The sequence below is a fragment of the Peromyscus leucopus genome, chromosome 1 (assembly GCF_004664715.2).
Source record: "Peromyscus leucopus breed LL Stock chromosome 1, UCI_PerLeu_2.1, whole genome shotgun sequence".
NCBI classification, from domain to species: Eukaryota; Metazoa; Chordata; class Mammalia; order Rodentia; family Cricetidae; genus Peromyscus; species Peromyscus leucopus.
In genome coordinates, this window is record NC_051063.1 from 186,486,023 (window position 1) to 186,513,628 (window position 27,606).

The following is a 27,606-nucleotide window of genomic DNA, read 5'->3' on the forward strand; positions in this document are numbered from 1 at the left end:
GTTAAAAGTAGTTGCAGCCTCCTGATGTAGATGTGGGAATCCTGAACATGGGTCCTCTGTAAGAATAGTATGTATTCTTTATCACTTAGCTATCCTTTCCAGCTCCAGACTAGTTTATCTTTAAAGTGTCTAATACTACTTCAAGTTACATAATTTCTGAGGAAGTTTGATGTGTATCTTTCTCAGACTATGCATTTCATTGACTTGTGTATCTCAAGTGTCATGTACTGTGAAAATGTACCAGTTGATCAGAAAATGAAAAGAATTGCACAAGGTTTCATGAAAAGGTGAACCTTTTTTTTTTTTTTAACTTATGCTTCTCTATTTTATTTTAGGCATGTCTGGCACAGTGATGCCATGCTCAAATTCAACCCTGCTTCAAATTCAGCAACTAGAATCTCTCTTGGCAGGTCAGAGTCAACTAGTGTAAACCTGATACTGGATCAGAGATGTTGTTCATAGAGGACATGGGCAGGCACAAAGATATTTTTAAGAGAACAGTTCTCTGTTAGGCCCCAGTGAAGAGAAAAAGGAACCAACTCAAACACTTGATAAGAAAGAGGAAATCCTTGATTAGAAAACCATAGGCAGTTATGATGGAAACTCTCTGATGGCCATAGTCATCTGTTGGCCAGGGTGAGGCCAGGGACATAGCACAATGCCTACTGTGTTTGCTCCCTGTGTGAGTTTTGGGTACAGGGAAGATAGGCCCCTAGATCCAAGCCCTGCTTGCATCCACGATGTGGGACTGCCCTGATTCACGGGGAGAAGAGAGAGGGCCAGAAGGGCAGTATCTATCCAGGCTTCCTGTTCCCCTGACCCTAGCTAGAACCAAATGCTGAAAGGCCAAATCAAACCCAGGTTTTTGAGTGAAATATTCAACATTTAAGTCTGAATTCCTCTTCAAGGACTGAATCCATGTAGCCTGAGAACAGAAGGGTAAGTGTTTACGATAAATTGTGAAGGTCTGTTTTCAGTTGGCCTATGTCAGGAGAGGTGGTGTTAGAGAAGGAAAGGCTGATGCAGTAACTTTGGAAATGATTTTGGAGTTTAGACTTGTATTTGGGACATTAGGTTATAACCTCTCTCCAGATTAACTCTCTTGGCCACCTTCTGGATCCCATGGATTTTATCTAGATGGGGAAGATACTTGTTTTTATGTATGTATCTCATTCTTTCCCTCTCTCTTTCCTCTTCACTCTCTCTCTCTGTTTCTCTCTGTGTGTGCCTCTCTCCATCTCTATATGGATCTGTCTCTGTCTGTCCATCTGTCTGTCTGCCTGTCCATCTACCCGCCCCCCCCCCGCCCCCGTGTGTGCGCATGCACGTGCACGCGCGCTTATTTTTAGAATCTGACAAGGCCAGAAGAGTGCATCAGATCCCCAGGAACTAGAGTTCCAGGAAGCTGTGAGTCACCAGACATGGGCACTGGAATTTGAATTTTGATCTTCTCTCCGCTAGAGCTGTAAGCTCTCTTAGCCATGAAGCCGTCTCTCTAGCTTTGAGAAGAACATTTTGAACCAAGGGTAAAGACATCGTTAGAGTCCAGAACAATGCCAAAGTCATCCATCATTTTCCATAACAAAGACAATTTAGGATTTTGTCATGGTGGCAGCTGATGTCTTTGAGTTGGACACACCCAACAGTTGCCCAGCCTCAGGTCCTACTTTTATATCCCCGAGAGGGTGTGATAGTTTTAGTTATTAACTAGACACAACCTATAATCACCTGGGAAGAGACTACCATTGAGGAATTTTCTACATTGGGCTGGCCTGTGGGCAGGTATTGGGGCGGAGTTGTCTTAAGTTAATGATGTGTGAAGATTCAGCCAACAGTGGGTGGCACCATTCCCTAACCAGGGGCTCCCGGAGTGAGTAAGAGTGGGGAAATCAAACTGCGTAAACAAACAAACAAACACTCACATATTTACTTCTCCCTGTTCTGGAATATAGATATGATGTGACTAGATGCTTCAAGCTCATGCCACAGTAAATTCTGGGCTGTGGTGGACTGTAACCTGGAACCGTGGCCTAAAATTAAATACTTTCTCCCAAAATTTGCTTTTTGTTTGGGTATTTTATCATTGCAGCAGAAATGGAGCTAGAACAGATAAGAAAATAAATTGTCCCATGCAGAAAATTTTCTGTGTTAACACCCTTACATACAGCTCACACTCTTTTTTTTTTTTTTTTGAGACAGGGTTTCTCTGTGCAGTTTTGGTGCCTTTCTGGAACTCACTCTATAGCCCAAGCTGGCCTTGAATTCAGAGATCCACTTGCCTCTGCCTCCTGCATGCTGGGATTAAAGGTGTGCACCACCACCACCACCACCACCACCACCCGGCTTCACGTTCTTTATGGTAGAGTGACTACCATTCGCTTTGTGGAGATTTGTGCTGGTTTACGGGAGGAGCTTGGGAATGTCTTCCTTTGGTGATACTTAGAGCTTCAGGTTGCTAAGTTCCCATAGAGGAAAGGGTCAAGGTTAAGGTTAGGTTATTTATAGAGAGTTAGAGCAGCATGTTTGCTGTGGACCCCCATGAGCTCAGGTTTTGAGCATTTGGTATCCACTGGGTGGTTTATGACCTTTGGGACACAGTGTCTAGTTGGAGGACATAGGCCACTGCGGGTGGGCCTTTGAAGATGATAGCCTGGTCTCATTTCCAGCCAGGATCCCAGTTTCCTGATCCACCAAGATGTGAACAAGATACACTGAAAGCTCCTGCTACACAGAACTTCAAGTGAGTCCTTAACTTCAGGCACTGGGCTTGGGATGGGCAACCAGCGAATCTTGGCTGGTTGGTTTCCAAGAGAGGAGATTCTTATATGTCAGCAAGTCTACAAGGGGAAGTGACTTGATCAGGTCACTGAGGCTGTGGGAGACTGAATCAGAGGAGGAATGTTTGACTTTGCAGCCAGTGTTCTGCAGCCTTTTTGTTTGTTTGTTTGATTGTTTGTTGTTTGTGGAGCCAGGGTTTCTCTGTGCATTCCTGACTGTCCTGGACATCTCTCTATAGAGCAGACTGGCCTTGAACTCACAGAGATCTGCCTGCCCCTGCCTCCCGAGTTACAGCCCTGTGAGAGTTGGTCAAATCCAGAGCAGCGGCAACTGTGCGTACTGGGAAGGATGTGGTGGGAATGTGGTGATGGGCTGTGGAGAGTCAGTGTGGGGTGGCAGCTGCAGACACAGTACAGCTGTATCTGACGGGGCATGCATATATATTTTTTACATACTATACTTCTTTTATTGCACATATTCATTGTATACAGTATTGATTACGTAAGGATATTTTCATATGAGTATTCAATGTAATTTAAGCATATTTTCACTGGCCCCCCCCTTTTCCCCTTTCTCTCACCTTCCTATTTCTACTTTCTTTTTTTTAAAAAATATTTATTTATTTATTTTACTTATCAACCATAGTTTCCCCTTTCTCTTCTTCTACTGCTCCCCCCCCACCTCCTTTCTACCCCCACATCCACACCTCAGAAAGGGTAAGGCCTTCCATCAGAGTCAACAAAGTATGGCATATCAAGTTGAGGCAGGACCAAGCACTTCTCCCCTGCATCAAGGCTGAGCGAGGCATCCCACCATAGGGAGTAGGTTCCAAGGAGCCAGCTCATGTGCCAGGGGACAGATCCTGGTCACACTGCTGGTGGTCCCACAAACAGACCAAGCTGCACAACTATCACCCACATGCCAAGGGCCTAGTTTGGTCTCATGAAGGGTCCCTAGCTGTCACTCTAGAGTCTGTGAGTTCCCACGAGCTCTGGTCAGCTGTCTCTGTGGGTTTCCCCATCATGATCTTGACTGACTCCCCTTGCTTATATAATCTCTCTCTTCAACTGGACTTCCAAGGGTAGGCCCAGTGGACAAGCATATTTTTATAAGACCAAGCAATCTGGATCCTTGCTATCTGCCCAAGGAAATTGAGAAGCTGAGCCTACACACACACACACACACACACACACACACACACACACACACACACACACACTCCTGCTCATGAATTTGGAGAAAAATAATGTGCATTACTAAGAGAAAGAAGCCAGTCTCAAAGGAGCACATACGGTCTGATTCAACTCTGCAAGATGTCCTGAAGAAGACAAAACTCATGGAGGCACAGCAAATAGTTGAGGTTGTAGCTCAGAAGTAGAGTGCTTGCCTAGCATGTGTGAAACCTTGGGTTCTGTGATAGCTAATTTTTACTGTCAACTTGCTGGGATTTAGTAACACCATGAAATCACACCTCTGAGTGTGTCTAAAAGGCAGCAGTTCTCAACCTGTGGGTCTTGACTTTTTTTTTTTTTTTGGTGTGGGGAGTCAAATGACCCTTTCACAGGAGTCACATACATACCAGACATTCTGCATATTAGATATTTGCATTGTGATTTATAGCAGTAGCACAATTTCAGTTATGAAATAGAAAAGAAAATATGGGTGAGGGTCACCACAACGTGAGAAACTGCATTAAAGGGCAAACTGAGAACTGCTGCTATAAGGGTATTTCCAGAAGGATTTAGCAGAGCTGAGAGGACCTGCCAGAAATGGTGGTGGCTGTGGTCCTCTGGACTGAGTGAAAAAGGGAAGGCAATCCAGGCATCAACATTCACCTCTCTTTGTCTCTTGACTGGCAGATATTGCCCCATGTTCCTAATGCTATGACTTTTCTGCCATGGTGGCCTGTACCCTGGAGCTGTGACCTACAATAAACCCTTCCTTCCTTCCTTCAATTGCCTTTGTTAGGTATTCTGTCACAGCAGTGAGAAAAGGTAACTAACACAAGTTCCATCTCCAGAAACACACACACATGAGAGAGAGAGAAGAGAAGAAAAGAGAGAGAGAGAGAGAGAGAGAGAGAGAGATAGAGATAGAGAGAGAGAGAGAGAGAGACAGAGAGAGAGACAGAGACAGAGAGAGAGACAGAGAGACACTTGGAGAGAAATAAAGGGGCTACAGATGTTTTAGGGGGCAGCAAACCATAATTGTGGCCCCATGTCTTGGACATTTGCCCAATCCACAGGGTACACAACACAATATGAATTGCAGATCCCGAATGACAGCAGTGTGTCCCTGTAGCTTTATCACAAAGTGTACCCCTCTGGTGGAGCAGAGCAGGGCTGGGAGGACACCAGAAACTCTGTTCGACTTTGGGTCAGTTTTCCTGTGAACCTCAAGCTTCTGTTGAAACCTATTTTTAAAAGCCAGAGTCAAATGAGCCATCTGAGTTTGGTGTCTGGTGGTGGACATTGGTCTGCAGGTGGGCTTGTGAAACTTCAGGCATTGCTCATTGTATGAGAAATTTCTCAGTGAGGTAAGCTCAGAGGCGAGAGGAGCGAAGTTCAAAGGAAGTGGGCGCTTCTGTTCTGAGAAATTAGCAGAGGAAAATGCAGCATGCTGCCTTGCCCTATGCTGCTCAGAGCACCGTTTCCGATACCTTTACCTGTGATTTCAGAAATACCGTGTCTAGAGGCAGTCATAGTAAAGGCTCCGGTTGGAGCCTTCCTGTGGTGGGAACTGGCCCCTGGGCATGCAGACCACCTGCTTCTCCACTTAGGAAGAGTTGTGGGAGAAGAGGGAGGGCAAATCTCAGGCGAGTGCTCTCACACTACCAGGTTTGTGTGCTGTAGGCTGGAAGGCTGGATCCGTATCTGGGAGGTGTAACCAAGAGTGGATTGTGGCTGAGGTGGGGGAGCACTGTGCCCTGCTACTCTTCAAGCCTGTTTCTGGTTCAGCACACCCGGCGTAGGAAAATCCTTCCCCTAACACTCAGAATCTGTGCTTCTGTCTTTAACATGGAGATCCCACTGTGGTTGGAAGAGCTGGTGTGATTGTGGTTTCTCTGGAACGGCCCTGAAACTAAAATTCCAGAAGACATGCTGATCATTTCCAGGGACTTCTCCTAAATGGATGGTTTGAGCTGAGTGTGCGTCACCAGAAAATGCATTTGTCCACTTGGTGCAGGGAGCTCATAGTTCTGTGAGCTCTTTAGATTGGGAGAAGAAGGGCCTCACAGTCACATTTCTAAAACCTCAGTTACATTCAATACAGAGACACTTATGACCATGCGACTCAATATTAACCATGGAGAAGGTGTCTTATTGGTGGTGGCAGTTCTCAGACACCACAGCTCCCCAGCTGTAAGTTCTTCCTCTGTGAACAGAAATGGGAGCACTAGCTCTTCTCTAGGCCCGTGGCTCCCTCAGAGTCCAAACCTCAGGAGCAGTCAGGAAAGGAAATTAGATGTTCCTAGTGATCCCCTTCATTCTGAATCATACATTAGCATCCTCAGAACAGCCATGATTCATGCTGGCTGTGGGTGAAACTCCAATGCTCTTACAAGTTCATGAAGCCATAATGCATGCGACCATGGTGAACAGACAGAACACAGGACTGTTTATTTATTCTCATGACTATAAGTGCATGATGCAGTAAAAACGGTGCTGAGTGGCCACATGAAGGTTGTAATGTTCAGTGTTATCTACTAGAGATAATCTAGCATCATCACCTAGGAGAGGGGCCTGTGTACATGGCTGTGAGGACTTACCTTGATTCTGTTCATTGAGGTGGGAAGACCCACCCACTGTGGTGGCTCCTTTGCCTGGATGGGATCTTGGACTGTACAAGCAGAGACTGAGCTGAATAGCAGCACACATTCATTCACACTCTGCTTTCTGATTGAAGGTGTAGTGTAACCAGGTGCCTCAAGCTCCTGCTTACCATAATAGATTGTACCTTGAACTGTGAACTAAAATAAATCCTGTCTCCATTAAGTTCCATTTGCCGAGGTATGTAAACAGACGGTTTCCTGTCCCAGTTGCTTGCTCCCAAATAAACAACACAGAGGCTTAATGTTATTTATAAATGCTTGGTTGGTAGCTCAGGCTTGTTACTAGCTAACTCTTATACTTAAATTAACCCACAATTTTATTTATGCTTTGCCACATGGTGGTATCTGTTTTAGCATGGGACATTCATTTTCTGCTCCCGCTGCATCTGCTGGCAAGTCCTGACTCCACCCTTCTCCTTCCGATCTTTCTTAGTTTGGTTGCTCCACCTATACTTCCTGCCTGGATACTGGCCTATCAGTGTAGAGTAACAAATCTTTACAGTGTACAAGAGGATTATTCCATAGCAGAGGCATGTTATCACAACCAGAAGAGAGAAAACAGGTGAAGTGCTTACATCTCGCTTGTGTTCAATTCTTGTTAGTAAAGTCTGAATAGAGTCATCCATGCCATTCTCCAGCTGGTGGCTTCATTCATTCATTATCATGAATGCAGTGGTTTAGGATAATTTAATGACTTAATTTATTTATTGTAAATTTACTGACTTACAGTTTGCAAACTTAGAAGTTCTAACTGATATTACATGTGGGGGATCCAATATAGTTTCCTTCCTTTAATATCTGTGTTCTAGTGTCTTCAATGGAATTTTAGAAATATTTATTTAAACAAATTTATTCTCTCTCTCTCTCTCTCTCTGTGTGTGTGTATGTGTGTGTGTGTGTGTGTGTGTGTGTGTGTGTGTGTGTGTGTGGTTAGACCACGTATGCACAGGTGCCTGTGGAGATCAATAGAGGATGTTTGATCCTCCAGAGCAAGAGTACAGGAAGTTGTGGGCTGCCCAACATGGGTCTCCTGCCAGAGCAACAAGCATGCCTAACCACTGAACCTCTTTCAAGGCCCCAAGGGATTAAGTTTTAACATGTAAGTTTTGATGAGGGAAGGCACACAAATGTTCAATATATAACAGCGTAAAAGACAGTCTCAGGTGAGACCTCAAGGAACTTTTTTTTTTAAAAGATAAATAAATTTATTTATTTATTTATTTTACATCCTGGCCACAATTTCTTTTCCTTCCTCTCAGTCCCTCCCCCCACCTCCCTCTGTTCCCACCCCCTAATCCATTCCTCCTTTGTTCCTGTTTAGGAAAGGGGCAGACCTCCCAAGAGTGTGAACAAAACATGGTATTAAAGCTGTAGTAAGACTAAGCACCTGGGCAAGGAGACCCAGTATGAGGAGTAGGGTCCCAAAAGCCAGTAAAAGAGTCAGAGACAGCCCCTGCTCCCGATGTTAGGAGTCCCATAAGAAGACTAAGCTATACAACTTAACATATATACAGAGTGCTTAGGTCAGTCCCATGCAGGTCCCTGGTTGCCAGTTTAGTCTCTGTGAGGCTCTATGAGCCCTGGTTAGTAGATCTGTGAGTTTCCTTGTGGTGTTCTTGACCCATCTGGCTCCTACAATCTCAAAGAACTTCTTAAGGGCTGGAGTCTTATATTTGGCTCCAGAGTTGTGACACTGGGATTTAAAATGGATGATGCCATACTTTTGCCATTTCTTTCTGTCCCATGAGGGATTCTGATTGGCCAGGTTAAGCTGGGCACCCACTCCTCATCAACAGATATGTGAATAAAAATGTGTTGTATTTACACAATGGAATTGTATTTAGCCATGAAGATGAAAGAAACATGAGAAATGAGAAACATCATTCTCATGAAAATAGATGGGTCTGGAGTTTATTATACTAAGTAAAATGAAATAGACCCAGAAAAAAGACAGTTTATACTATGTTTTCTGTCATCTATGCAATCCACATCATATACAAAGCACACACACACACACACACACACACACACACACACACACACACACACATGGTTTAAAATAAAATACAAAGTAAGATGAACTGGACCACAGTAGGACTGAAGAATTTTCTTCTTTAAAATGTGCCAGTAAGAGCAAAAACTGTCAGATGGGAGTTGACATTCACATTGTATGGGTTTGAAACAGAACTCATATGCTTGCTAAGAAAAGAAATTTCTTCCCATTTAACTAAAGTATACCTCACTTAGGAAAAAAAAAGAGGAAATGAGAAATATTTCTCAAAAATAGAAAGCATATCCAAATGGCAAATGTGGTCTCAATGTGCTAGTTACAGGAAAGCAAAGTAAAACCACAAGAAGACGCCATTCCCAAAAGTGATTTGGCTAAAACAAAACCAGAAAAGCTTCAAGAGCTGGTGAAGCCATGGGGCTTGGTGGGAGCTGATCATTTTGGAAAATACATTGGAGGAGTCAATGAGATGAAGACAGTTCAGACCACATATAACAACTTCTAAGCTCATACCAAGACATGGGCATGTGAGCCCAAGTTCTGCCTTCATGGATTCAACCAATGATGCAAAACAACACACACACACACACACACACACACACACACACACACACACACACACACGGCAGGTATTGTAGACATGGTCAAAGCCTATGGCTAGAAGCTAGCCATAACCCTAACCCTAGCCCTAATCCATGGTTAGGGATGTGAGAGGACCTAGGGGAGGAACCTACTGTTATTTTTTTAAATGAACATGTTTTCAAAGCATCTCTAAATATTTGTATTTATGGCCATACATTTGTGCTGATCTCAAACTTGGTCAAAAAAGCTTCTCATTGCAGTACACAGTGGTTAATGTTGACACTCATAACTGTGCAAAGCACTGAGAACAAGCAGCTTTGGGGGTTCAGCCATAGATGGGATATCAACCTATCCCCTGCCCCAAGGCTCAGGAATCATCATGGAAGAGGGGTTGATAGAGTGTAAGAGCCAGAAGATGGCAGGAGTCCTGTGAAATGCTGGCCATGACATGACTATTAGATCACAGACTACGGTGACCTGCACAAGATCAAACCACTTAAACACCCAGTATGGATGGGGTAAGGGCTCTCTAGGTCCTACTTCTAGCTTAGGTTTGATTGGCAATTGATGGCTTCCATGAGAGGAGACTCAGTTTACTTTAAAGGTGTGGCCCATGGTAGGTTGACCATGCTCCAGTGGATAGCTCTACATCCATGAATATTTGGGTGTCACTATTTTGATTCAGTGGGTTAAAATTAATTAATTAATAAATAAGCCCAACATAGCTTGGAGGCACACGCCTGTCATTTCATAACTTGGGAAGTAAAGGCAAGCAGATCTAGAATTCGAGGTCATCCTTGACTATATAGTGGATTAAAGGCTTGCCTAGTTACATGATACCATATCTTAAAAAGGAGAAAAAAAAGAGGAAGAAAAGGAGGAGAAGGAAAAGGAGAAATTTAAAAAAGGAATATATACATGTATGAAAATACAAAATATAATATAAAAACATTTATTTCCATTCTGTAGACTCTAAAAATTTCTCTGATAAGGCTTGAGATACATGGCAGTCTAAGGGTATAACAATAAGTCATTAGGAATTGGTATATAATTTTTTTTAATTTGCATACATGCAACCAAAACACTCACACACTTAAAACAAAATGAAAACAATGTCAAAAAAGAAAAAAGGTTAAAGAGTTTGTAGCTATAACTGAACAGCAGAGTGCTTGCCTGGCATGTGGGAGACCCTAATTTTCTTCCTTACTACTGAACAAAAAAAAAAGAGAGGGTATGTGGAAAGAGAGAGGGAGGGAAGGAGGGAGGGAGGGAAAGAGGGAAGGGAGGAATTCCAAGGATGGAAATTTTCGAGTTTGATTCATCAACTCATCAATTTTCTAGAGACCCTGACTCTCATGATTGGTTAGTATTTTGGTTAGTACCAGGGGCTTGCTGTTGCTTAGGTTTATAACTGGATCCCTGGGAGACTTAGGTGGAATGTGGAGGAAGGAGAAGAGAAAAGAGAATGGAAGAACTAGATGGGTAAGAACTTGAGAGGAACAAACTGAGATGAGGAAGAACTAGGTTGAAGGGCCAGAAGAGAGGACTAGAGGAACGAGATGGAAAATGAGGAAGAGCCAGATGGGGAAGAATAAGATGAGAGAGAAGGAGATGGAGAGGAGCTGATAGGGGAAAGAACAAGATGGATGAGAACCTAGAAGGGGCAGAACTAGATGAAGGAATTAAGATAGAACCTAGAGGGAACAGTAGATAAATATAGAGAGAAATCCGGCAAGAAAGGAGCTAGATATGAGATCAGAACAGAAGCTGTGTGGAGAGAGAACATCACAGAATAATAAAGTGTATGAACTAAGGAGTTTCGTGTACACAGATTAATTTCTTTTCATCAAAGATTAATTATCAGCTGATTATAGATTCTTCCCGGACCCTGCGAGGGACTATAGAGGGTCTGGGCCTCCATAGTCCATGATAAGAAGTAAAAGCTGGCAAAGGTCTCCTTGTGAAACCATTTTTTATAAGGGTTGATTCCCACAAAACCTCAATGCATAAAATGTATTTCGTTTTAAGTATCATTTGGCCATATTTGGTAATCTGAGCTCCTTTAGAAAAGCTGGGCTGGGCGGTGGCGCATGCTTTAATCCAGCACTCGGAGCACCAAGCTCTGTGAGTTCAAGGGTCTCCAGCGAGTTCAGGAGGGCAAAGCTACACAGAACCTTTCGGAAAAAAAAAAAAAAAAGCTGCTGGCACAAGCCTTACATTCCCAGCGACTTGGGGGGTTAGGCAGACCATTGCAAGGTCAAGACCTATGTGGTCTACAGGTTGGACTGTTGAAACTGTCTTAGTTCAAATTTCGTTTCCTCCCTGTCCATGTTTGCAACCTCAGAACAGAGCTATGCCCACAGAGCTAGGTCTTTGTTAGTAGGATGACTGAGCACAAGCTGTTTCAACCTCCACCAGTGTCAGCTGGAGGCAAGGTGTGGAGGAGTCACCGTGCCTGTCTTCAGACACAGAAGATATTAGAGACTCTGGGAGAGGACACTTCTCCTCTCCCTCTGCTCATGGCACACTAAGTGCTGCCTTCTCTGGTCTTGACATAAGGGTATCCATCCGTCCTCAAACTCTAGGTCTGTCTCTTATCTATTTAGTCTCTTTAGAATTTTGTTTATGCCACTCTGTCCCACTCTAGTTTCAATGGTACTATAAGAATATAGAGAGGGAGAGAGAAAGGAGGAGTGGACAGGGAGGAGGGGAGGGACAAAGAGAGAGAGGGAGAGGAGAGGGAGAGGGAGAGGGAGAGGGAGAGGAGAGGGAGAGGGAGAGGGAGAGGGAGAGGGAGAGGGAACTGGCTAGTGTTTGGTCTACTTGACACAAGCCACAGTAATTTGGCAAGAGGAGTCCAATCGATGAGAGAGAGGAGGGACTATATGAGCAAGAGATATCAAGACCATGGTTGGAAAAAGCACAGGGACAAATAGCTAAACTAGAGGAAACACATGAACTGTGGACCAATAGCTGAGGAGCCCCCATGGAACTGGACCAGGCCCTCCGGATAAGTGAGACAGTTGATTAGCTTGAATGATTTAGGAGGCCCCAGGCAGTGGGACCAGGACCTGTCCTTGGTGCATGAGAGGGCTTTTTGGAACCTGGGGCCTATGCAGGGACAATTGCTCAGCTTTGGTGCAAGGAGGATGGGACTGGACCTGCCTCAACTGAATCTACCAGGCTGGGCTGACTCCCCAGGGGAGACCTTGCCTTGGAGGAGGTGGGAATGGGGGGGGTGAACTGGGGAGGAAGGCTGGGAGTGGGTGGAGGAGGGAGGACAGGGGAATCCGTGGCTGATATGTAAAATTAAATTAATTATAAAATAAAAATATTTAAAAAAAGAAAATGCACCTGCCAGGAGGTGGTGGTGGTGGTGCACGCCTTTAATCCCAACACTTAGGAAGCAGAGCCAGGCAGATCTCTGTGAGTTCAAGGCCAGCCTGGTTTACAGAGTGAGATCCAGGATAGGCACCAAAACTACACAGAGAAACCCTGTCTTGAAAAACCAAAGAAAAAGAAAGGAAGGAAGGAAGGAAGGAAGGAGAAAAGAAAGGAAGGAAAGAGGAAAGAAAGGAAGAAAGAAAGAAAAAAATACACTTATCAGGTTGCCCTGTGGATAAAGCTCTGAGGCATTTTTTTGATTATTGATGAATGTGGGTGAACTGTGGGTGGTACATCCCCTGGTATGGTGGTTCTGAGTTTTATAAGAAAGAAGACTGAGCAAGCCATGGGGAGAAAGCCAGTAAGAGGCATTCCTCCACAGGCCCTGCTTCAGTTCCTGCCTCTGGGCTCCTGCCTTGAGTTCCTGCCCTGACTTCCCTCAGTGATAGTGTTACCTGGAAGTCTCAGATGAAATAAACCCTTTCCTCCACAAGTTACTTCTGCTCATGGAGTTTTATCACAGCAATAGAAAACCTAGCTAAGACAGAGAAAAGATAAAATCTGTTCTCTTAACATTTTTACTGTGCAGTTCTGTATTATTGACTATAGGTATTATGTTGTCTTAGAGTTATTCTTATTGATTGACTAAAAATTTTGTCTGTTGATAAATAACTTTCCCACATTTTTCCTTCTGGTAGACAGCATTCCAAACTTTGCTTTTACGAATTTGACTTCTTTAACTATTTTACAGTTTTTGAGACAGAGTCTTGCCATATAGCGCAGGCTGGCTTAGAATTCACTGTGTAGTGCCGACTGGCCTTGCACTCATGGCGATCCTCCTGCCTCATCCTCCCATGTGCAGGCACTGCAAGCATGGATCAGCATGTCCAGCTTGAATATGACGTACCTCATATGAGGGGAACAATGCAGTGCCTGCCTTTCTGAGGTTGTTTGTTTCACTGGGCCAAGCCGTAGGATTTTTGAAGGTCCAGCCATAGGATTTTTTTCATACGGCACCATCATTATCTTCTCCATTCCACTGTGTATATGCACCACATTTCACCCATTCTTTGGGATTATTTCTTCATCATAGCTCTTGTGAACAGTGTTGCAATGATTACATGAGTGCTGACTTCTCACTTATTTCATCCCCTTACTTGGGTTCTATTTTTAATTTCTTATTTTTGTGAAATCTTCATGCTGTTTCCAAAGAGGAAGAGCTTTCTTCCCTCTGATTTACCCTTTTTTTTCCACTAGTGGCATGGAAGGAGGGCCTCAGATCCCCCAAAATGACTCTGACTCACTCATTCTTTCAGAGGCAGCTTTTCCTCATAACAGTTGGGGTCATGGGTTCCTGTTAACAGTATGATAAAGATCCACTTTCACCACTTCTGATAACATTTGTTATCTTTTAAAAATATGATCTGGGGCTGGATAGATGGCTCAGCTGCTCTTCTAGGAGACCCAGGTTCAATTCCCAACATCCACATGGCAGCTCACAACTGTCGGTAACTCCAGTTCCAGGAGACCCGAGACCCTCACACAGACACACAGACAGGTGAGACACCAATGCACATAGAATAAAAATAAATCTTAAAAATATTGTCTGGGGCTGGGCTGTGGTGGTGCACGCCTTTAATCCCAGCACTTAGGAGGCAGAGCCAGGTGGATCTCTGTGAGTTCTCCAGAGTGAGATCCAGGACAGGCACCAAAACAACACAGAGAAACTCTCTCGAAAAAACCAAAACAAATTGTTGTCTGGGTCAGTGAGATGGCTCAGTGGGTAAAGATGCTTGCTTCCAAGCCTGAAAACCTGGGTTAGATCCCTAGGAACCCTAGGCATAATGAAATTGGTGATGAACACACTTAGGCAAGTTGTCCTGTGACTGCTACACACACTGTGGCACACACACAAATCAATATTATTTAATAAAAACCATTACCTATAGCACAACATATATATGTGAAATATCTGCTTGGGATCTTACAAAGATCATAACATCAAACATTTAGGGGGGACTTTATGATTCTCATTTTAAACTTTAGGAAATATGAGCTTTGGGTGTTGAAATGCCTTGTCCAAAGATCGATGTCCATTCGTTTCCACAACAAGGACTGACATGTAAAATCTTATACTTCTGTGTCTTACATATTTACAGCAAGACAAACATTTCGAGGGATGAGCTCGCTTGCACCTGAACTCAGGACCTAACCTATTTTTTTCAGAATCTGACGCCTTCTCACAGAGTCACCAGGGGAAAGAGTGGAAAGCGCAGGGGAGAAACCTCTTCCTCTTCGTGTGAGGAAACTGATATAGAAACCTTGTGATGAGCGCCAGTCCGCACATCCTGCCCCTTGTGTCCACTGCAGGGCTTCAGCTCCAGACCTGGTCAGACTGCGGAGCCTGAGTCATGTCACCCCATCCTGCCATTGTGTTGGCCCTCGGTGAGTCCTGGGAGAAATGGAGGGATGAGGGAGGTGATTTGAGGAAGGGAGTCTACTCCCTACTCAGTCCTGAAACCAGCCAGGCAGATTCTGGAGTCCCCTGGGAAGAGAGTCTCTTCATCCCATCCTCTACTTGGAAGATACTTCTGTGGACTTATTGATAGGAACAGGAATAGGGCATGCGGCCAAGTTCAGCTGTAAAAGGAGTTAGGAAGAGCCTGTTTGGAAGGGATGATGACCTAGGGATGTTTGTTTTTCTCAGTGTTTGAGGTTGAATTCAGGGCCTAATGCTTGCTAGGTAAGCATGCTGCCACAAAATTGTAGCCCTTGAATTCACATCTTCTTTTTATTTTTTAATATCACAGTGGTTACATATTATTAAATACCCTTGTTCAGAAATTCTTTTATTTCTAAAAAGTTTTTATTTTTTTTTGAGTTTCTCATATTACTCACACCCAACTTTTCCAAGATCCACCCCCCTTCTCTACCCACTCAACATTGTGTCCATTTTTATTTTTTTACATTTATTTATTTATTTATTTATTTATTTATTTTTGAGACAAGGTTTCTCTGTGTAACAGTCCCAGCTGTCCTGGAATTCTCTTTGCTGACCAGACTGGCCAGACGAACTCATAGAGATGCATCCGCCTGTGCCTCCCGAGTGCTGGGATTATAGGCGAGGGCCACCACCGCCCTGCTCTTTTGTGTCTATTTTTAAAAAGCCCTTTAAAATCAATTTGTGCTGCTCAAACATTCTTGCGTGTGGTCTAGCGCTGGAGAATGGTTCAATTAACAGGAGCTACACTTTATTTTATTTTATTGGTTAATTCAGAGTCAGTGTCTTTACTATGTAGCACTGGCTGTTGTGGAACTCACTGTGGAGACCAGGCTGGATCTCCAACTCACAGAGACCCACCTGCCTCTGCCTCCTAAATTCTGGCATTAAATTCGCTACACCTGGTTCCAGGGTCTACCCTCTTAAAATCGACTCTCCTCCCAGCAGGCAGTAATGATCATTCGCTCCAAGGCTAAAGCAGGGAGTATGTGCCTAAATTTCCTTCCAGTTCTGGGATTTTGTCTTTGTTCTTGGGCTTGCACAGGTCTTGTGTACGCTGTCACCCCTGCTTTGTGTTCATGTGTGCAGCTGCCCTCTGTGTTCAGAATACCTTGTAGTCCCTGAAATCATCTACTGCCTCTGGCTCTTATGCTCTTCCCACACCCTCTTCCAAAACGATCTCTGAGTCTTGGGAGGAGGAGATGAATGGTATGTATGTTCCCTTTAAGGCCGAGCATTCTGCAGTCTCTTATTCTGTGCACCTCGATCAGTTGTGGGTGTCTGTGTTAATCTCCATCTACTGCAAATAGAAGCTTCTCAGATGAGGCGTGGGAGATGCATTGATCCATTGGCAACAATAATAAACACATTTTTGTTATTAGATATATTTAAAATATTTTTTGAGTATTTCTTAGATGCATGCAATATGTTTTGATCATATTCATCCCCATTCTTCCTGTAATTCCATACTATCCCCTCCCCTCTCTGCTTTGTGAATCCTTAAAAAAAAATAATCCAGTGAATATGATTTGGGTTGTCCATATACTCAAGGATGTGGGGCCATCTGCTGGAGCCTGGTCAGCCTAGCATAGGCCACAGCCTTAGAGAAAAGCGACTCTCCCTTCCCCAGAAGCTGTCAACTGTCAATAGCTCCTCAGCTAGGAGTATGGACCTTGTGAACTCCTTCCCCTCCATCCCAGCCCTCATTTTACTTTTTTACATTGTTTTCTTTTTATTTATGCTTCTCTCATACAATACATCCCAATAGCAGTTCCCCTTCCCTCCATTCCTCCAGTTCCCCACCCAAGATCCTCTGTTCCTCCGGTGTCCCGTCAGAAAAGAGCAAGCCTCACAGGCATATCAACTGGACATGGCATAACGAGATTCAACAAGACTAGGAACAAACCCTCATAAAAATCAAAGATAAAAAATCAAAGCAAAAAAAATCAGAGATACACCAACTCCCACTCTTCAGAGCCCCACAAAACCCCCAAGATAAACAACCATGACTTTTATTCAGAGGCCTTAGTGCAGGCTCATGCAGGTTCTGTGAGTGCTGCCTCAGTCGCTGTGAGCCCCTATGAGCTCTGCTTAGCTGATTGTGTGGGCCACATTCTCCTGATGTCCTCGACCCCTCTGGCTCCTACAGTCCTTCCTCTCCCTCTCTCTCAGTGTTCTCCGATCTCCACCTAATGTTTGGCAGTGGGTCTCTGTATTTGCTCCTGTCACCTGCTAGGGAAGCCTCTCCAATGATGATTGGGCTAGGCTCTGAACTAACCCTATTTTACTTTCAGTTTTGAGACATGGTCACACTGAGATGAACTCACTTTGTAGCCCAAGTAATGCTGGAACATGTGACTTGGTTGAGTAGCTGGGATTTCAAGTCTGTGTCTCTGCCTTGGGGATATCTTAAGAGTTCTTTCAGAGCAAGAAGGATTATATTATGACATTAATGTGGAGGATGGATGGATGGGTAGTCCTGGGAGGCTGCATGTCCCCATCTACATCCATCTAGTCCTTCCTAGATTCTCATCTCTAAGCAAACCATGTGATTAGTGTCTTTCTCACTGGGTCTTCTCTTTCAGTGCTGTGCCTGGGGCAGACAATCACCACTCAGGAAGGTGAGTCATGTCTTTGTTTACTTCTGTACCTATGGGAAGCTTTGGAGAGGATCATGTGCACTTGGAAGGCCTGGAGGGAGACCCTTGAATATTTCCTGTAATCATAAACATCAAATATTCAACCTTCACCTCTCTCCTTTGTTTTCTGGTTTAAAATGTTTTTAATTGACAAACAACAACCAATATATATTTATGGGATGCAACTTGCTGTTTTGATATGTGTTTACACTATGTTATGACTAAGTTAGGCTAAGTCGCATGTCCATCACCTTTGACATTCATCATTTTTTATTGGTGAGAATGTTACATATCTATCACTATTGGAAGTTTTAAAGAAACTATCAGGCATGATAGATCTCGAATAATGCATTTCTCCTGTCTAAATGGAATTTCATATCTTTGATGAACATCTTCTCTGTCTCCATCTACCCTCTCCCTAGCCTCAGGTAGCCAACCATTCTTTTCTCATTCTGATCATCTCTGAGGGTAAATGTCTTTGCAGTCAATAAATAAGTGAGATCCTGTGGTAGTTGTTATTCTGTGACTAGCATATTTCATTTAACACCCCCAGATTCATTCTGGTTGCCACCAACAGCAGCATTTCCTTTGTGAAGGATGACCAGGATTCTAACGTGTTTGTGCACCACATTCTCTTTATCTGTTCATCTACTGACTGACAGTTGCATTGATTCTATCTCTTCTCTACTCGGAATCGTGCTGAGAAGAACATGGAAATGAGATATCTCTCTGACAGGCTGTCTGTAAAGACAGTTTCATTCAGTATGACCAAGCCCTACAGCTGAGAGATTTCTCCCCATAACCCAGACCTCTCTTAGGACCCCCTTAGCAAGGAGCTTGACAGTCATCAAAGGCAGATCATGAGAAGTCACACTTGATCTCCCCTCTCCATCTTCCTATGTACAACGTGTTACCAGGTCCTGCTGTTTCCTCCCACTGAGTTCGTAAGTCTGTTAGTTAGCTTAATTGGTTTGTTTTGAGACAGATTCTCACTATGTGCCCATGCATGGCCTGAAACTCACCCTGTAGACCAGCCTGGCACAGAACACGCAGAGATATGCCTGTTTCTGCCTTCCAAGTGTTGGGATTAGATGCATGCACCACCACCCTCAGCCTCAAGTCTTTCTCCTCTTTTGCATAAATTTGTGCTAACTTCTTTCTAGGCTCCTTCCCTCCCCACTCATTGGTTCCTTCCCTTATGTCTGCTCTGCTTGTCTATACCTCCAAAGGCTCCCAGCCTTCCTGACATCATGGAGATGGTTCCTTACCATGCAGAAGCACAAATATCATCCTTCTACTTTCTACAATTTGAAAATTTAAGTCCAGAAGCTTTTATTTATTTTATCTCTGAGGCTTCACATGTTTCTCTGAACAGAGTCTTTTCTGGCCCCGTGAACTGGGAATCATCCACCACCTCTCTTCTTAATTTTTAAAAAATTTTTTTAAAGTAAAATATAACTACATCATTTCTCCCCTCTCTATACTCCCTCCAACCCTTTCTATGTCCCTGATTTCCATGATCCCTCCCAAATGCAAGGTGTCTTTATTATTATTGTTACTATTATTATTATATATTCAAACAAATAAATAAAGCTTGCTGTGTAGTGTTTAGTGTTGCTTATGTACATGTGCTTTTAGAGCTGGTATTAAGGAGCTCATCCCTGGGAAGACTGATTCCCCCTCTCTTGGCAGTCATTAAATACTTGTCGCTCCTCACAGAGGCATTGGGGCCCTGTGAGATCTCCCTCATCCAAGCTGGGATGTCAACTGGTGTTGTCATTGTTCAGGACATGTTCAGGCAGCCATATGGTTGAGGTATCACAGGTGGAGCTCCCCACTCATATCAGGAAGATACTCTTTCACAGTAGACTTCCTGGTCTACTGTTTTTACAGTCTTTTACTGGTTTTTACAGTCTTGCTGTTCCCTCTTCTCTGATGTTCCCTGAGACTTAGGTTTGGGGATGTGTTGCAGATGTATCCATCAGGGAAGGGCCCCCATTATCAGGTGTTTGCTGCACTTTGACCAGTCGAGGCTTGCTGTAACGGTCTCCGTGTGCTGTAAAAGGAAGCATCTTTGACGAGGGCTCAGAGCCATATTTACTAGTCAGAGGTTGGACACTGGATGAGCAAGTCAGGCTGGGCCTGGATGTGGGATGTGACTCAGGCTCTATAGTTTGTTTTGACAAAGAATCAGACCACTGTGTCTCTGTGAGCTGGTGACTCCGACATACCCCAGCTACATTCTGATCCACCTGTCCTATCAGATTGGCTTATCTCTGGGTCCTTCAACTTTCTTTCATTTTCCTTAAACATTCCAGCCGCCCTCCCAACACACACACTTTGGGTTATCTCACAGGATAAATTTTAATTTAATTTTTAAAGTTACAAAAATTACATGTGTTGGGGGCTGGAGAGATGGCTCAGAGGTTAAGAGCACTGACTACTCTTCCAGAGAACCTGAGTTCAATTCCCAGCAACCACATGGTGGCTCACAACCATCTGTAATGAGATCTGGCGCCCTCTCCTGTATACATAATAAATAAATCTTTAAAAAAAATTACATGTGTTTATCATGTCTGACTTCATATTTGAAATAAATAGATATTGGAGAATGACAAAATCAAGCCAATTAGCATATGATTTATCCTGACATTTCCCTTTTTGGACAGCCCTTAAATTCAGATCTCAGTGACTCTGATGGACATGAAGCTTTGTATTAATCATCCTTGGCATACCCCCAGCTGATCTCTTGAATCACTTCTTCTGTAGCAGAGGGTCTGTGTCCTCTGAGTGGCACTTTACACAATTTTGTCAATGTTTGATTCTCCATGTCCCTGTCTGCTAGGTACAGACAGTTTACTCCTGCCTCTCAGGTCTTAGTGCAAATAGCTCTTCCTTGTCATCTCAGGGAGTACACCTCTGATCTCACCTGTCCCTTGAGATTCCTGTGCTCACTCATCACATTCATCACAGTCTATTTGCCACAGTATTGAACAATTATTCTCTCAAATCAGTCTTTCCTCCCATACTTTACCTTCAAATTGAAGAAATTGTGTATCTTGTGTAAGTGAAACCATGGAAACATGGAAGGCATCCTTAAAAGATGAATAAGATATTAAAAATAGTTAAAAGAATGAGTGAAGGAAGAAGAGATTAGGAAATGTTGATCTAAGGGCACAAAAACTCATGTATACATGGATAAGGGCAGGAGGTCAATTATGCAACATTCCTAGCAACTATGCAGCTGTAAGCTTGGAAATTGCTAACGAGGGGAATGTGAAGATTATCCTCACAAAAAGGGTACATTTGTGAGGTCATCCACATTGATTAGCTTGATCCAGGTGTTCCATGAGATACACCAAGACATCACCTTGAACACACTAAGTGTGAGTATTTTAAATTTGTCTCTTGATGTAAGCATATATCTGTGAATCTTTTTTGGGGGTGTCCCTACATTCAGACAGTTTGAAGCAGGTGGGCTTTTAAAGCCCCAATAACAGACTGGAAAGAAGGTGGAGATATAGGTAGAAAATGTAGAGGTCCCTTCAATGAGCAGGGAGGCAGCAGGCTCTGGAGTAGATTTATCCAGCCTGAGATGTTCTGAGATTTCCTTGGATGGATCTTTGCCAGACCCAATATGAGCTCAGGCTTAGGTTTCTTATTGTCATGTGATGGGGATTCAAACATGTGCAGAAAGTGAGGATGTTATAGAGCTGCACTTCTGTCATGTCTAGAGAACTCCAAATTTGGTAAGAATATAGAATGGTGTGCATAAATTGGTTTTGTGTTGTGGCAATGTCCTGACACCGTGTATATTGAGATTCCTGCTCTGCTCTCTCCTAGGATCTCTGTCAAAGCCTTCCATCTCAGCTGAGCCACGCCTTGCGAAATCCCAAGGGGGTTGTGTAACCATTGTGTGCTCAAACCCTGGTGGATATGATACATTCCGCCTGGAGAAGGGAGGCCAGAGTGTCATGGAGAAGGAGAACACACAGCCTCTAATGACAGAGGCTAGATTCCTCCTTGACCCAGTGAATGAAAGCACTGCTGGATACTATTCCTGTATCTATTTAAAAGAGTCCATCTGGTCCCCCACGCAGTGAGATCCTGGAGCTGAAGGTAACCAGAGAAGACGTCACCCAGGCTCCTGACCCAGGTCCAACAGTGACTCCAGGTTTGTTCCCAGGTCCCTGGACTCTAGTCTTAGCTGCTCTCCCCTGCCTCAACGTCCCCTGCTTTTTCTTAAACCCAAGACTCCTTTCTCTCACCTCCCTCAGCACAGGTCCCCTCTGCCCTTAGACCCCAGATTTCTGGAGCTTTAGTCTTACCAGACACCATGAATGGCCAGGATGACATGAGAGTCTAGGGGGTAGGACACTGAGTTTTTCCTGATTTTTGGGTGGGGACTGAGCTCCAGCAATGGTGGGTGCAGATCTCTCAAGGTGATGCATATTTTTTCACTGGGCATGGTGATTTATCCTGTCCTTCCACTGTGTCTGAGCCTGTGGCAACTGCAGAAGTATATCTCCTCGGCTTGACACCCTCTCACTGGGCCAGTCATATGGTCCAGGGAGGGCTGGTGGGACTATTCTTTTGAGTGTGCTTTCATATGGAATGGCCTGCATGTGGCCAGGCCCCAGAATGTCCTAGAGTCAGGGTACAGAAAGAAGCTCTAGTCCACTTCCATGTCTTCCCACCTCTTCCTGGGAGCTGCTCAGTGCTTATTCTGTGAGGCCAAGCAGAGCAAGTGAGGGAGGAACAGAAGGAAGGACCAATATCCAACAGCAGGGATTTAGGAGAGGCTCCGCCATGTTTCTTGTTTTCTCTGCCCAGTCATTTCAGGTCTCTCTCATGATCTGTGGCTGAGTGATGTGCAAATCACCCCTTTGGAGCAATACTTAGGATGGAGAAGAGGTTTACACAGCTCTCCTCATAAGCTCTCAATCCTTCACCCTGCCTCGCTGATGCTGTAGTTTATTAAGGGTTATATGCTGAGTTGATGTCCTGACCAGTCCGCTGCTTAGCTTTGGAGCCAGGCATCAGGATGTCATTGATACTATTTGTTGTTGTTGTTGTTTTATTTTGAGACGGGGTCTCTCTATGCAATCCTGGCTGTCCTGGAACTTGTTACATAAACCAGGCTGAACACAAATTTACAGAGATTCTCCTGCCTTTGCTTCCTGAGTCCTGGGATTAAAGGCGTACGCCGCCATGACCTGCTATTTTAAATACGGAGAAAATTGACCTGCTTTGTCAAGGATACCAAGTTTGGAAGACTCCAGGACAGAAGCAGTCCCAGCCAGACGACTCAGACCTCATTTTTGCGCAGCTCTATGCTGCCCTCTTGTGGTCTGAGCCTCATTACACACATTGCTCTGTGGCGGAGCAGATTAGGTCTCTCCAGGCTAGCTCAGTCTCTATGACAGCAAAGGGTACTTTTTCAGTGTCTATGCCAAAGATGGAAGGGTCCCTGAGAGGAAAGTGCCACGGGAAGGGTGTGACCTGTGAAAGGTAGCTAGTCTGGGAGGCTGTGGGATGTGGAATGAGCTTTTTTTCACTACTTGTGTCTCACCTATCGGGCTATGCTGCTTGCTCCCTGGGCGCCATAGCCACAACCCTGTGGGGAGGAGGTGTGGTCCTGAGTCATCCGTGGACTCTTTGAGCTAGGCTCTGTTACTGAGAGGCTAAGCTCTGAGTTCAGGCAGGTTTTTCGAGACAGGGTTTCTCTGTGTAGCTTTAGCGCCTGTCCTGGAACTCACTCTGTAGACCAGGCTGGCCTCGAACTCACAGAGATCCTCCTGCCCCTGCCTCACAAGTGCTGGGATTAAAGGTATGCGTTACCACTGCCCGACCTGTTTTTGACTTTTTAAACAAATATCCTCTCATTTTAAATGCACCGGTCCAAAGGTGCGTCAAACTGGACACTCAGGATGGGGGGAAGAGAAATGGAGAGATAATTAGGATGAATCACAGAAATACATTAAAATTTCAGATCTAAAACTAAATTTATGCTGAATTATATAATTATCTTATAATTAAAATAAACAGTATCATTGATGTAACAATATAATGTATCTTTACACATAAATATAATGCATGCTATTCCATTTTAAATAGTATCACATGCTATTTCATATTTGGAATACATAGCTTAACAGATACCATTTATTCCTATAACACACACAGGTACACATTTGTTAGGATAGCAATGTATAATTTATATGTTTGAAAGATAACATATGTAAGTTGTTTATATACTAATTTATGTGATAGAAGTTAATATGTTATTTTATTTCATATTTGCTTTTTGGCTTTCTTGTATAGAGATAGGTGTTGTGTACTGCGTGTTCTCATGTGTCGACACTCAGGTGGGTGCAGGCTCATATGCATGCATGTGTGTGTGTGTGTGTAGGTCCATGACTGATGCTGAATGTCTTACTGAGGTGTTCTCCACCTTCCAGTTGAGGTGCAATCTCTGACTGACCCCAGGGTCCACTGTTTCAGCTAGTCTGGCTAGCCAGATTGCTCAGGGGACTCCCTGTCTGTCTCCTGTGCACTGGGATTACAGGCTGGGTGTCATGGTCATTTATCTTTTGCTGTGGGTTCTGGGGATCCAAACTCTAGTCCTCACTCTTGCACACCAAGAGCTTTACTCATTGATCGGTATCCAGAGCACCTTAGCTGTGCTTATTTATATTACATGTGAATATACAGCCATGTGTTAATTAAGAATGGTCCTTTGTTCTGAGACATATGCCATAGGCCATGTGGTCATGTGACTCCTGTGTTCTGAGAAATGCATCATTGGTAGCCCATTGTGTCATTGTGGGAACAGGATGCTATTTAAACCAGCTTACAAGGCAAAGTGCTCTGCACACCTGGCCATATGGCATATAGAGCAAGTGACTTCTAGACTGCAGTCCTGCACACATGTTATTCTGAATGCTGTAGGCAACCAAAACTTAAGGGTAGGCACAATACCACAAGGGCACAGAAACTTTTCAGCTCAGTTACAATCTTACCAATGGTCCATAGTTAATTATAACATCATGACACAGCACATGTGACTCCGTTTGCATATGCAATATATAATTATAAATATATCATATGTGTGCATATGACATGTATAATCAAGTTGCAATAAGATACATGGAAAGCACAGACTAGCAGGTAGGGCCTTAAGTTGGACATGGGCAAGGTGTTGAGGGAAGAGCCTCCAAAGGGACGTTGTCTGACTTTCTTTAAAGGACATTGAAGCTTCTGCCTCAGGAGCAAGGGAGGGGAGAGGCTACCATCCAGGAAGAGGGGACAGGTGGGCCCCACCTTGTGTGGTTGCTTGTGCGGTGGTACAGTGAGTGCATGGGTGGAGAAGGGTGAATGTTACAGGAGAGGATGGGATGGGCACCGGATGCTGTCTGCAGGGCACCAGACAACAAGACAACATTGGGACTGAGTTCCTTCCTGTCAGGGCCTACCCTGAGGAACACATAGAGAGGGGGTTACTTGACATCAGTGGGAGCCCAAGTGGGGGTTTGTGGAGGGAACGCTGCTTCTTTTCTTGTTGGTTGTCAGTCTCTGCAAAGCTCTACAGAGTGTGGTGGGTAATGCTGTCCTTAGTGACTTCAAGTCATGTGGGAACCACAGTGGATGTCATTAGCTACATATGACTGCTGAGTCATTAGATGACTCTGCCAGTGGCTAGAGTGTCCCAGAGCATAAAGAACATCAACACTCCTGATGGGTAATATGAGGATAATGTCGAAATGTTTTGAGGCTACTGTTGCACCTGAAATTTTATATACTCACACATTCATGAACACCATCTAGCATATGGGTGCTATGTAGTGGGTACCCCCCAAAAATGCATGCTGCTGATAACCTGGTTACCATCCTTCCTAGGCATGTCTTGGCTGAAGACAAAGGGCATTTATATTCTCGTTGGAGTCTCTGTGGTCTTCCTCCTTTGTCTTCTCCTCCTCCTTCTCTTCTGCTTCCACAGCCACCGTCAGAAAAAGCAGGGTAGGTATCTGTGGTGAGAGCTGGCTTTGGTGGGCTGTGGGGAGCACTGGGAACAAGACCTCCCTCCTAAATGTGGACTACTAACTATTCTTAGGGCTCCCAAACAGCAAGAGCCAGCAGCAGAGGCCACAAGAGAGGTGAGATTTCTGGAACGACTCCTATACCCTTGTCCAGTCCTTTACCTTCAATCAGTCTCTAATGTTCATCTCTCCTTTTCCCTTCGGCTCAGCCTTGCTACTAATGGCCTGGAGAGAACACCAGGTAAGGATTGTGAGTAGCCAGGAAGGGTTACCCAGTCTACTGGGAAGCAAAAGGCAAGGAGAATATCAAGGATTTTGTAGGAAAACACTGTAGAGGGTTCTAGGTGGGGTGGGATATAATGAGGTTATATTGTCTTCTAGTGTCCACCAAAGAGAACTTATCCTGTGTCTTCTTTTTCATAGACATAGTCACAGATGACAGGCTTCCAGAGAAGAGAAGGACAGAAACCTGGGTAGGTCTTGTTGTATTCGTCATCTAGCGCTAACTAAGAAAATGCCCCCAAATTTAGCAGCTTAGCATGGCTTCAGTCTCTTGGGTAAGAAACCATGGAGCCGAAGAATTCTGAAAGTACTGACTACAGATGCTGTCACTCAAGGCCTTGTTAGAGGGACACATTCTCATGGCGGCAGACAGGAGAGCCCTCCACAGCAGCTGGCTTTCCCCCGAGAGAGCGTCCAAGACAAGAGGACAGAAACTACTTCTGCCATGTCTCTGAGTATTGTAATCCAACTTGAACACCATGACTATAACCCATAGAGTCGTTACAGGTAGCTTCCCACTCCTCAGCACCCCACCCCGCCCCCACCCTAACGCTCCCGGGCCTCTCTTTCAGACCCCTGCTGCAGGAGGCCTCCAGGAGGTGACATATGCCCAGCTGGACCATCACGCCCTCACACAGAGGACAGTTGGAGCTGTGACCCCACAGAGCACAGACGCCGTGACTGAATCCAGTACCTATGCAGCCATCATCAGACGCTGAGCCTGGGCACCCCTGAAGACATGCGCAGTCACTGTTGGAAAAGCCCCAAGCAGCCGTTCAAGGGCTCCTTTTGGGATCACCTTGGCGTGGAAAGCTAACCAGCCAGTTCTGCTCCAGGCAGAAACTGGACCCTGGAGGCCCCCGTTCCCCATCTAGGAGTTGCATTGGGAGGTGGTAGTATCAGTCCTTGGAAAGACCATGTTGCAGTAAGCTCCAGAGCCCAAGTTACCCTCACCTGGTTGTTTCCAGAGACAGAGTTAGAGCCCCTTAGCTGTTTCTACAGACCCTTCCACAGCCCAGCTTATTTAATGAACAGCACTGTAATTGTCCAGTGGCCTCGACACCCCCACTTGTGTAATGAGCCCAGTGAAACCCTGAAGGCTTCCTTGGATCCCCCTGCTGACTCTGACTGGGTTGTACTCATGCAGCTGAAAACCAAGCCATTTCTCTGCATCAGGCCTCATGGGGTGCCTCATGGGTGTTTTTGAAGATGGAGCATCTACAGCCTGTGTGGATCTTGGACACACAGCCTGTAAGGACCCAAATTCTGTCTTTATAGCTATTCAGAGATGAGTGGGGAAATAAGGGTTACAAAAGCTGCTTATGATTCCATTTTCTTTAAAATATATGTGTAGTTGAACAAGACTGTGCATACTCAAGTGTGTACCATCAGGGCTTGGTGTGTCACTGTGTGTGTAGCCAGCAGCACAAACCTCAGCCCAGCTGCCACCTCCCACTCGATGCCCTGAACATATTCACTGATGACTGAACTTGAGTCGGTGTTTATTACTGGAGTGTGCTGATCAAGGGATGGAAGAGGAAGGAGGAGTCAAAGGGGAGGGG

General features: G+C 44.5%; 1 protein-coding gene across 1 annotated transcript; it reads left to right on the top strand.

Annotated features, from left to right (window-relative positions):
* The first annotated feature begins 404 nt into the window (after window positions 1–404).
* Lair1 (leukocyte associated immunoglobulin like receptor 1) lies at window positions 405–27,403 on the top strand. Its single transcript, XM_037202205.1, is given in 10 exon segments — window positions 405–939; window positions 14,811–15,029; window positions 17,670–17,705; window positions 21,567–21,814; window positions 21,816–21,897; window positions 25,623–25,742; window positions 25,837–25,879; window positions 25,972–26,003; window positions 26,186–26,235; window positions 26,617–27,403. Coding segments are annotated over 9 exon segments (792 nt in total). The 5' UTR covers window positions 405–939; window positions 14,811–14,995; the 3' UTR covers window positions 26,764–27,403.
* The last annotated feature ends 203 nt before the right edge of the window (window positions 27,404–27,606 follow it).